The sequence below is a fragment of the Wolffia australiana genome, chromosome 17 (assembly GCF_029677425.1).
Source record: "Wolffia australiana isolate 7733 chromosome 17, ASM2967742v1".
Taxonomy (NCBI): Eukaryota; Viridiplantae; Streptophyta; class Magnoliopsida; order Alismatales; family Araceae; genus Wolffia; species Wolffia australiana.
In genome coordinates this window covers 11,126,433-11,138,270 of record NC_135851.1, presented here as the reverse complement: position 1 = coordinate 11,138,270, position 11,838 = coordinate 11,126,433, and the positions used below count along the sequence as shown (strand labels likewise).

The 11,838-nt window shown below is 41.4% G+C and overlaps 1 protein-coding gene across 1 annotated transcript; it reads left to right on the top strand.

Annotated features, from left to right (window-relative positions):
- The first annotated feature begins 3,266 nt into the window (after positions 1 to 3,266).
- On the top strand, positions 3,267 to 11,354 carry LOC144714634 (uncharacterized). Its single transcript, XM_078589420.1, has 9 exons — positions 3,267 to 3,371; positions 3,471 to 5,098; positions 6,419 to 6,645; positions 6,724 to 7,056; positions 7,170 to 7,416; positions 7,714 to 7,842; positions 9,095 to 9,310; positions 9,396 to 9,519; positions 10,922 to 11,354. The coding sequence occupies exons 2-9, from the start codon at positions 3,566 to 3,568 to the stop codon at positions 11,158 to 11,160; spliced, it is 3,048 nt and encodes a 1,015-aa protein (XP_078445546.1). The 5' UTR covers positions 3,267 to 3,371; positions 3,471 to 3,565; the 3' UTR covers positions 11,161 to 11,354.
- The last annotated feature ends 484 nt before the right edge of the window (positions 11,355 to 11,838 follow it).

The following is an 11,838-nucleotide window of genomic DNA, read 5'->3' as shown; positions in this document are numbered from 1 at the left end:
AAATACAAACAAAGTGACCTATTTGATCATGGCTGTAGAGGGGGGTCTCGTGAGAAATTTTTTTGATGTACTAGGGGGCTTTCATGATGCTACTAACATCCTTTCAAAGTCAGATGCCACTACACCATCTACTATTTTCAGGCACATTAAAATATATTAGATCAATTAGACTATGCAATTCATGCATTAGACGATCTGCGTACAGAGCTCTCAAGGTCTCCAAGCAAGCTACAAATAAGGTGGCTTAAAATTGCACGTGATGTAATGAATGCGAAGTTGATTGATTATCAACATCACTTGAAGTTGATGTATATGTTCCCCATAAAATAAAATTGAGTTTATCCCTGATGATGATTTTTTTTATCACTGACATTTATGCGCAATTTCTCAATAAAGTGCCCTCCTCTTCAACTTTGACTAACCAGAAAATTATTGAAAATCAACCTTTATACTTTCAAAGCAGTAAATTCATAATTAAGGTAAAACTATGTTGTTGCGGATTTGGGTTTAATCAATAAAATTTATAAACCTTTACTCCTGAACAATTTGATTAATTAGTGATGGGCAAGAGTCGTGTCCACAGGGAACAAATCTTAGGGAATAACTTTCTCTATCTAGCGAGTTTAAGAGGATGAGTAAGGAAATATATCATTTTAGGGGTAGCGGTAGGACGAAGATAATGATCAGAGATAGGGGTAACAATTGTGTACGAAGAATGGGATTAGTATTACACTATTGGTGGACTGTAATCGAAGCAAGTGAAAACGAGAGAGAAGGATGAAGGAATTTGTGATTAAGTAATGGCAAGAGGAGACAAGAACTTATGGGAGATGATAATAAGAAATTTATGTTTTATGGTTTTATATAAGATATGAGACTTGAAGGCAATAGTGAAAGTGGGAGTAGAGTGATGAATGAAATCAAGGAAGCTAGTGGTTTGGATTTTCTTAGAGAAATAGAGGTGGGAATATGTGATGAGATCATGATGGCGTAGGTGATATGTGAGGCGGAAGGTAGTGACGGTAGATGACGATAGATAGAGATGGATGATGGATGATGATGTATTGATTCCAGCAGACCATAGGGATCTAAGGTTAGTCTCTTGTCGTATATTGGTCATTCTCCAACGAATTCATTTAGTTAGATCAATTAGTTAGAGTGATGAATGAAATCGAGGAAGCTAGTGGTTTGGATTTTCTTAGAAAAATAGAGGGGGGAATATGTGATGAGATCATGATGGCGTAGGTGATATCTGAGGTGGAAGGTAGTGACGGTAGATGACGATAGATAGAGATGGATGATGGATGATGGATGATGGATGATGATGTATAGTGATGACTAGAATGATCTAACTAAATGAATTCGTTGGAGAATGACCAATATACGACAAGAGACTAACCTTAAATCCCTATGGTCTGCTGGAATCAATGCATCTTCGTGGTACAAATGAGCATTCCACTTCTTTGTTGACCTTCTCCAGGCACACAAGAAACCAAGTCACTCTCGATGAACCTTCAAAACCTCACTTGTTTTTTAATATCTAGGAGGAAGTGATCTTAAAAATGTTTTTTACAAATATCGGGCCAAAAGTGGTCTAATGGAATAAATACATCTTCGTGGTACAAATGAGCATTCCACTTCTTTGTTGACCTTCTCCAGGCACACAAGAAACCAAGTCACTCTTGATGAACCTTCAAAATTTCACTAGTTTTTTAATATCTAGGAGGAAGTGATCTTAAAAATGTTTTTTATGAATATCAGGCCAAAAGTTTGGTCTACAAAATAATGGTCAGAAGTTTGGTCTACAAAATATGCACTGTTTGTAATGGTTGTAAAGGATCTCCTCTATATTTGTGCATAGAGTGCACCATAACAGCGCACTTGTTCAGAAGGTAGAGGGCTTGTCACTTTTAAAAGAGGACCCTCTATCTACAAATGACTTTAAAATGTTTGTCTTCAAAGCCGATCAGGAGTACAAAGAGGAAGATGGTGAAGTGGAGGAAATTGCAACGGTCGACGATGAAAACTCAACATTTTTGTGACCATTTTATGTTAGTAATATATTCGATTTTTAGAATGTCTTTTCCAATCATATGTTCTTTAATTGTGACACATGTCTATGCTTCTTTCAGGTTCAAGCAGCGAGGTGGCACCAAAGCAATGCTATGTTGGATGTGGCGTGACAATCGAATTGAAACGAGCTAGGAAGCAACATCAAAAAGGATTTTTTTTGTTCGCCGAGATGGACATTATAAATCACCTTGTACAACATTATTCCTTTATGAAAAGTTATCGTCAATTTTTCATCATTAACTTTGACTTTAACTTTGACCATACTGAACTTAAGATAAGGTTTAGGTCCATGCTGAAGACCGGTAGTGTGAAACCATAATTGAACTCTTGATTTTTATGCTTTAATAACTTTATTGGGTGAGAATTCCATATAGGGAATGGCAGCCGTCATCCGTCACGTCACATGTCACGGTGACGACAATGTGACGGATGACGTGATGGTGACGGTGATGAAATTAGGGGCCCGTGACGGTGATGGTGATGGATGACGAGCTGGGCATGACGGTGACGCGAAAGCGACGGAGGGCCTCAGATGAGTGACGTGACGGGACGGCCATCACAATGGATGGCCATGACGGGTTTTTAAAAATTATAAAAAAGCTTAAATATCTTTAGATTTAAGCTTTTCGAAGGCTGAAATTTCGCCATGTGGTGTCGCTAACTCGATTCCTTGGCATTTTGCTGAACAGTCCCAGCATTAATTTGCGCTCGCAAAAGGATGCCGTCCAAAGATCATTGGAGATATGCCCCTCCAATTCTCTCTCCTCCGCATAGTTGTTTTTCCCGTCACATGTGATGGTGACGCAGTCCAGTGACGGGGACGTGACGGGAACGCCACAAACCATGACGGTAATGTGTCCCGTCACGTCCGGGACCAGATACGAACATGACAGATTTTTCCAAAATGCTCGAATGCGTGACGGGATGGTGACATGATGAAACTTTCGTCACATCACAGTCTGTCACAGATTGTCGTCAGTACCGTCACGTTCCGGCCGTGCCGTTCCCTAATTCCATACTATTCAACCCAAGAAAATATCGGGCCGGCCCAACGTGGCGTGGGCGAAGGCGGAGGATAATTTCCACAGATAAATGCCACAGCACGTTTCGTCAAGACTCAGCCAATCAGAAGCAGCCACGTGGTCCACTCATCTACCGCTCTCTGGGAATCGGAGCCGACCAGATGACGTATGGACGGCCAGGATCAGCGCAAGAGAAAGCGTAACGGATGCAGTCCAAAAAGCGCGGCGAAAACGAAGGAGAGAGCGACGGCATTCGAGGAAGCCTCCCAATCTCCGGTACGTCGATACCCTCTTCGATCGATTCTTGTTCATTTCTACGTTTTTCCGCTCAAATCTCTGTTTTTTTCTTCGTTTTTGGTGTTGTATGATGATCAGAATGCGAAAATCGAGCTCCTGAGATGCTCCGGCCGTAGATTTGATTGCATTTTCGTCAGATCTCGTGTTCTACAAGGTTTATCTAGCCGGCGACCATGGCCTGGTTCAGAGTTGTGTCCGGAATCGCAAGGCAAGCAATCAGAAGAAATCTAGCGGCGAAGACGAACGGATTAATCGTTCTTCCATCTCGCGGCTTCCGATCGAGCTGTGCCAGGCCAAACGCGGCTCCGATTCCTCGTCCGGTGCCTCTTTCCAAGTTGACGGATAATTTTCTTGATGGCACGAGCAGCGTGTATCTCGAAGAACTGCAGCGGGCTTGGGAAGAGAATCCCGATAGCGTCGACGAATCTTGGGATAATTTCTTCAGGAATTTCGTCGGGCAGGCTTCGACTTCGCCTGGAATATCCGGCCAGACGATTCAGGAAAGCATGCGCTTGCTCTTGCTCGTCAGAGCTTACCAGGTGAACGGCCACATGATCTCGAGATTGGATCCATTGGGGCTTCAAGAACGCGAAATACCGGCCGATCTCGACCCAGCTTTTTACGGATTCTCGGAAGAAGATCTCGATCGAGAGTTCTTCATCGGAGTCTGGAGAATGTCCGGATTTTTATCGGACAATCGCCCTGTTCAGACGCTTCGATCGATTCTCGATCGTCTGAAGCAAGCTTACTGCGGCACTGTTGGGTACGAATACATGCACATTGCGGACAGAGATCAGTGCAATTGGTTGAGAGACAAGATCGAAACTGTCAAGCCCAAGAACTATGGCAAAGATCGGCAAGAAGTGATCTTGGATAGATTGATCTGGAGCACCCAATTCGAGAATTTTCTTGCCACCAAGTGGGTGACTGCGAAGAGATTCGGGCTTGAAGGGGCAGAAACTCTCATTCCAGGAATGAAGGAGTTGTTCGATCGAGCTTCTGATCTTGGAGTAGAGAGTATTGTGGTGGGAATGCCGCACAGAGGAAGACTTAATGTTCTTGGGAATGTTTTCCGCAAACCCCTTCGCCAAATCTTCAGTGAATTCAGCGGAAGTGGTTCAAAGGCCGATGAAGAAATTGGGCTTTACACGGGCACTGGCGATGTTAAATACCATCTGGGCACCTCTTATGATCGACCCACAAGAGGGGGAAAGAGAATACATCTCTCTCTTGTTGCAAATCCGAGCCATTTAGAAGCTGTCGATCCAGTTGTTTTGGGGAAAACAAGGGCTAAGCAGTATTATTCTAATGATCTTGATCGCACCAAGAACTTGGCTGTTCTTATTCATGGAGATGGGAGTTTTGCTGGGCAAGGCGTGGTTTATGAAACTCTTCATTTGAGCGCTCTTCCTAATTATACAACCGGGGGGACTATTCATATTGTGGTGAATAATCAGGTGGCGTTCACTACTGATCCGACGGCTGGGCGTTCGTCGCAGTACTGTACTGACGTTGCAAAAGCCTTGAACGTTCCTATTTTTCACGTCAACGGAGACGATATGGAGGCCGTCGTCCACGTCTTCGAGCTGGCAGCCGAGTGGCGTCAGACATTCCACACGGATGTGGTTGTTGATGTTGTTTGTTATCGGAGATTTGGGCATAATGAGATGGACGAACCTTCTTTCACTCAGCCAAAAATGTATCAGGTGAGAGTTTTCGCTAAATCTTTCTTAGAAAATTTTCACTAAATCTTTAATAATTTAATGTTTTGATGAATACTCTTTTTCAATATTCTCGTCATAGGAGATTAATATTTAACAGTGTTATGTTTTGATGAATACACTCTCGATTTTCTCTTCATAGTGATCAATCTTTAATAATTTAATGTTTTGATGAATGCTCTTTTTCGATATTCTCGTCATAGGAGATTAATATTTAACAGTGTTATGTTTTGATGAATACACTTTCTCGATTTTCTCTTCATAGTGATCAATCTTTAATAATTTAATGTTTTGATGAATGCTCTTTTTCGATATTCTCGTCATAGGAGATTAATATTTAACAGTGTTATGTTTTGATGAATACACTTTCTCGATTTTCTCTTCATAGTGATCAATCTTTAATAATTTAATGTTTTGATGAATACTCTTTTTCGATATTCTCGTCATAGGAGATTAATATTTAACAGTGTTATGTTTTGATGAATACACTTTCTCGATTTTCTCTTCATAGTGATCAATCTTTAATAATTTAATGTTTTGATGAATACCCTTTTTCGATTTTCTCGTCATAAGAGATTTATCTTTTATAATTTTATGTTTGGATGAATACACTTTCTCTATTTTCTCTTCATAGGTGATCAATGTATAATAATTTAATGTTTTGATGAATACCCTTTTTCGATTTTCTCGTCATAAGAGGTTTATCTTTTATAATTTTATGTTTAGATGAATACACTTTCTCGATTTTCTCTTCATAGGTGATCAATGTTTAATAATTTAATGTTTTGATTAATACCCTTTCTCGATTTTCTCTTCATAGGAGATCAATATTTAATAATGTTATGTTTTGATGAATACCCTTTCTCGATATTCTCTTCATAGGTGATCAATGTTTAATAATTTAATGTTTTGATGAATTCCCTTTCTCGATTTTCTCGTCATAGGAGATTAATCTTTTATAATCTTATGTTTGGATGAATACCCTTTCTCGATTTTCTCTTCATAGGCGATCAATGTTTAATAATTTAATGTTTTGATTAATACCCTTTCTCGATTTTCTCTTCATAGGAGATCAATATTTAATAATGTTATGTTTTGATGAATACCCTTTCTCGATATTCTCTTCATAGGTGATCAATGTTTAATAATTTAATGTTTTGATGAATACCCTTTCTCGATTTTCTCTTCATAGGAGATCAATATTCAATAATTTTATGTTTTGATGAATACACTTTCTCTATTTTCTCTTCAAAGGTGATCAATCTTTGATAATTTTATGTTTTGATGGATACCCTTTCTTCACAGGTGATCCGCAATCACGCGAGTGCGCTGCAAATTTATCAGAATAAGTTGACGGAGTCTGGGTGTATAGCAAAAGAGGAGATTGAAAGGATCAATCAAAAGGTGAATTTAATCTTGAACGAAGAGTTTAATGGTAGCAAAGACTACGTGGCGAAAAGAAGAGACTGGCTTTCGGCGTACTGGACCGGTTTCAAATCTCCAGAGCAGATATCGCGAATCCGCAACACAGGGTAGAGTAAACCAACGTTTATTTTCTTGGGTTTTTTTAAAAAATGAAAATTTTTAATAATTTCTTTTTTCTAAGACAGTGTTAAACCTGAGATTCTGAAGCGGGTTGGCGAAGCTATTACTACTCTTCCAGAGAATATTAAGCCTCATAAAGTGTTGAAGAGGATTTTTGAGGAGAGAGCTCAGATGATTCAAACAGGCGAAGGGGTTGACTGGGCACTTGGAGAGGCGCTCGCGTTTGCTACGCTCTTGGTGGAAGGAAATCATGTCAGATTGAGCGGGCAAGACGTTGAAAGAGGTACTTTTAGCCATCGCCACTCCATCATTCATGATCAAGCTACGGGAGAAGTCTATTGCCCGTTGGATCACGTTATGATAAACCAAGACGAGGAGATGTTTACTGTCAGCAACAGGTTTTAAGCTGCCATGAACTCCTTTTTTAAAGTGGGAATTTATTATATTTTTTTGAATCAAATGGAATTAATTCTTACTTTGTTTTTTTAAATTACTTTTTGTTGTCTGTCAGTTCGCTTTCTGAATTTGGGGTTCTCGGATTTGAGCTCGGATACTCCATGGAAAATCCGAACTCGCTGGTGCTCTGGGAAGCGCAGTTTGGGGACTTTGCTAATGGTGCCCAAGTAATTTTTGATCAGTTTTTGAGTAGCGGTGAGTCTAAATGGCTAAGGCAAACAGGCCTCGTTGTGCTGCTTCCTCATGGGTACGATGGTCAAGGCCCTGAACATTCATCTGCGAGGCTAGAACGTTTTCTGCAGGTATATTTTGATTCAGTTAACCCTAGAAATATTTCCTGGATGCCTCTATTCTCTTCATGTTAGAACGAGTTCTTTTTCCTTTTGGTCAGTTTTGTTTGTCGGAATGGAAATGCTGGATTGAAACAAGAGATTTCTGTATTTTTCATTTTTTCTTTCCCCTAAGCTGCGAGTCTATATTGTTGCAAAAGTCATTAATATATTTTATTTTCTTCGCATAATTGCACTATTTATGGGATATTTTATTTTATTTCTTAATTTCGGAACATTCTCTGAAAGTGTCAAAATTTTAATATGCAGATGAGTGATGATAATCCTTTTGTGATCCCTGAGATGGAGCCTACCATGAGGAAGCAGATACAAGAATCAAATTGGCAAGTGGTGAACGTGACAACACCTGCAAATTACTTCCATGTCTTGCGTCGCCAAGTAATTTCCCTGAACTCAGACTATGTATACATTGATTTTCTAGAATCTGGTTATCATCCCCTAGAGCCTAAGTCTTACGCCCTGAACACAGAATCAAGCATTAACGTCTTTTGAGTCCATCGACATCAATTTCGTTGGATTCCGTCTATTCTATATCATTGGACTTTTTGAAACTCTATTAGGATTCAGCATTAATGTAGACGATGACGAGTTGATGACCCCAAGGATGTTGACAACGACGATGTCAAATTTTCATCGCCCTTGTGTCACTGTTCATCAGTTGATGATGAATGATCATCATCATTGCCATTCATCCAAGCCCAAACATGGATGAGGATGCCGCTGACAAGATTTGTGAGGAGCACCGTGACGTCATTGGTTGGTTGATGGCAAAACACCATCATAATTCTGATACGACTCCGACGTATCTAGGCTCTTTTCATCCTTTAGCCCAGTAGGGCCATTTAGGTCATTTGGACCTTTTGTAATCTCTTTAAATAGAACAGCCCTCCCTTGAGAGGGCAGCCAAGAAGTATCATCAAGAAATGTGTTTGGCTCCCTCCGGTGACGTCCACTCCGCCGGACCCCTCACGTAGGCGACGTCCACTCCGCCTGCCCCTACTTGCCGTAGTCCATTCCGGCACGCCGACGACCATCCTGGCGCCTTCTTCCTCTCTTCCCGTCTTCTCCCGATACGAACCAACCGGGTTCGTATCAAATTCCTCATTGGTCCAAGCAGAAACATAGATGGCGATGTTAATTATGAGATTCAGGGATGATGATGACGAATCGTCCTTGCCCATGTCCTGGTCACCCATAGATTGATGATGAATCTTCGACGCAGTTCATCCCATCCAAAAGATGGAAAACGGATGACGTTGACGACCTTCGGGGATGATGACAACAAAGACGGATTCCTCATTGTCAGCTAATACTCGTTTGGCATCAACGTGATGAATTATCATCTTCCTTGTTCTCCTTGAATACTGTTGATGATGAATCATCGTCATCATTCATCCAAGCCTAATAACAGACAAGAATGATGCTGATTAGATTTGGGAGGATGATGATGGCAAATTGCCGATATCATCATCATTCGTCTGAGCCCAAACATGGATAAAGATGATGAGATTTGGGGATGACGATGACGAAGATGACTGGGGAATTAATAATCTTCATGCATTTCTGATAATGTAATTCAAATTTCACATTGAGCTCTCGTTTATCTTTCTTTTCTTTTGGTGCCTGGCAGATTCACAGGGAATTCAGGAAGCCGCTGATCGTGATGGCCCCTAAGAATCTGCTGAGGCACCCCAAGTGCAAGTCAAACCTGTCCGAGTTCGATGATGTTCAGGGCCACCCAGGCTTTGACAAACAGGGGACCCGCTTCAAGCGGCTCATCAAAGACCAGAACGACCACTCGAATCTTGAGGAAGGCATTCGGCGTCTCATTTTATGTTCTGGAAAGGTACAATCTTCTCCGTTTTTATCACTTTTTATTTTTCTCGGTCACCCTTTTTTTTAAATGGTGACAAATTTTTTTTTTTCAAAAGGTTTATTATGATCTTGATGAGGAACGTAAGAGGGCGGGCGCCAAGGACGTTGCTATTTGTAGAGTGGAGCAGCTTTGCCCCTTCCCCTATGACCTCATCCAGCGAGAGCTGAAACGATACCCAAGTATGATGATCTCGTTCTCTCTCTCTCTCCCTTAGTCTCTGTCTTTCTCCTCTTATTGTTAACATTTTCTTTCCCTCTTTTTCTCTTTTTTCTCTTTCTTTTCTCTCTTGCGCAGTCTCAATTACTTATTTTCTCCCTCCTTTAACCTCAGTCTCCCTCTCTTTCCTCTTCTCTCATTGTTAATCGTTTACTTCCCTCTTTTTCTCTTATAATCGTTCTGTTCTCTCTTGTTGGCAGTCTCAGTTACTCTTTTTTCTCTCCATTTATCTCCTGCGCCCTCTCTCTTTCTCTCTCTCCCCAGTCTCCGTCTCTTTCTATCTTGTCTCCTTGTTAATCTTTTCTTTCTCTCTTTTTCTCTTTCTAGTTGTTCTGCTCTCTTCACCTCTTTCTCATTCACGGTCGCTCCTTAGTCTCTCCATTTATCTCCATCCCTACCTCTCTCTCTCTCTTCCCCAATCAATCTCTGTCTCTTTCCCTATTCTCTCATCGTTAATCTTTTTTCCCCTCTTTTTCTCTAACTAACGTTCCATTCTCTCTCCTTCGCCGCCTGTCTATTGTTTTTCTCTCAATTAATCTCCCTCCCTCTCTCTATCGTCTATTCTTTCTCTATTCCCTCTGTCTCCTGTCTAATTATAGTTCAGGGCCTTGGACGGGACAATTTTTTCCTCCTGGGACGAAAAAATTGCCCCATCCAAGCGTATGGATGAAATTCGGGACGAAAATTCGTCCCAGGGACCACCGGACAAGACGGTTTTCGTCCCTTGGGACGAAAAGACCGTCCGCTCGGAGGTCTCGGACGATGGACGGACGAATGTGGACGAAAAACGGCCGGAGTCACATCCGATGGTTGAGATGTAGCCACGTGGCCTCGCTATGACACTTTGCATCAAAGTCCCTGTATTTTTTCGCACGATCAAACTGACGCCGCTGAGAAATAATTGTGCATATGTCCATTTGGATTCTCTCTCCTCCTTATTTCCCTAAAAAACTTAGATAAATCTATATTAATATATTAAAAATATCCAACGGTTTTTTCCGTCCGGGACGAGGGACGGGACGGTTTTTTCCCCGGACGGGACGATAATTCGTTCCGGGAGGACTGGACAGGACAATTTTCGTACCGTCGGAAGAAAATTCGTCCCGTCCTTCGTCCCTTACTGAATCCGGACGTCGGACGAAATTCGTCCCATCCCGTCCATCGTCCACGTACGGGACGACCCGGAACTATACCTGTCTTTCCCTTTACTTTCATTCTTTATCTTGTATTCTCTCTCTCTCTCTCTCTTTCTCTCTCTCTACTGCTACCTCCACTTAATTCGGCCAATTTTAACTTGGATGATCAATTATAAATAATGGAACTGCGGTTCATCTTTCGTCTGAACACGTGGGCATTGTATTACAGATGCAGAGGTGGTGTGGTGCCAGGAGGAGCCGATGAACATGGGAGCTTACAGCTACATCTCTCCCCGTCTCTGCACCGCCATTGCTTCTCTCGGCAAGAACTCCGTCAGTGCCATCAAGTACGTGGGCCGACCGCCATCGGCCGCCACGGCCACTGGGTTTCTGGGAATCCATCAGAAAGAGCAGAAGGAGCTCGTGCACAAGTCCATTGGGCCAGACCCCATTAGTTTCCCTCTCTAAACCCCATTTTGCCCCTCTCTACCCTTCTCTATATTCCTTTCTCTCTCTATCTCTATCCTCTCGGAGGATGATCATCTGCTTCTGGAATAAATTAGCCCTCCGGCAGACTGATATGGAGATAGAGAGATTGATTTTTCCTCTACCTTTGTTATACAAAAGAATTTGCAGGTGTTTGAGATGCTTTTTCCTGAAAACTGTCTACTTTTAGGCTCAAATTGATTGATCTAGCTAATGACCATTTGTTGCTGCTTTTGATGCTATGTGGAGTGAGAGTGAGAGAGATGTTTGTGTTCTCTCTCAACTTGTTCTGTTGAATTTTGAGGTCAAATCTTGTGACTATCTCTGCCAACCTATAACTGCATCTATTGTTTTCTTTTAGTGAGAGAGAGAGTGTGTGTGTGTCTGAATGTTCTCATCATAATGATTTCTTGATGTCTGAGAAGAAATAGATGTAATGTGTTGATGAATTAGATCAACTCCACAGCCTGATTTATTTGGCCGTCTGATTGCTGCCTAGCAGACAGCCTGCTGTAATGTGTGTGAACTTCTTGTGCTATGGATTAAACCTGAGAATTTGTTGGATGCATGGGTTTGTTTTAAGCATTTTTATTTGGTTGGAAATGCTTTAGCTTGTTGATGAATGCTTAAAATTGTTCAAGCCCAAAATGACACGGTCAA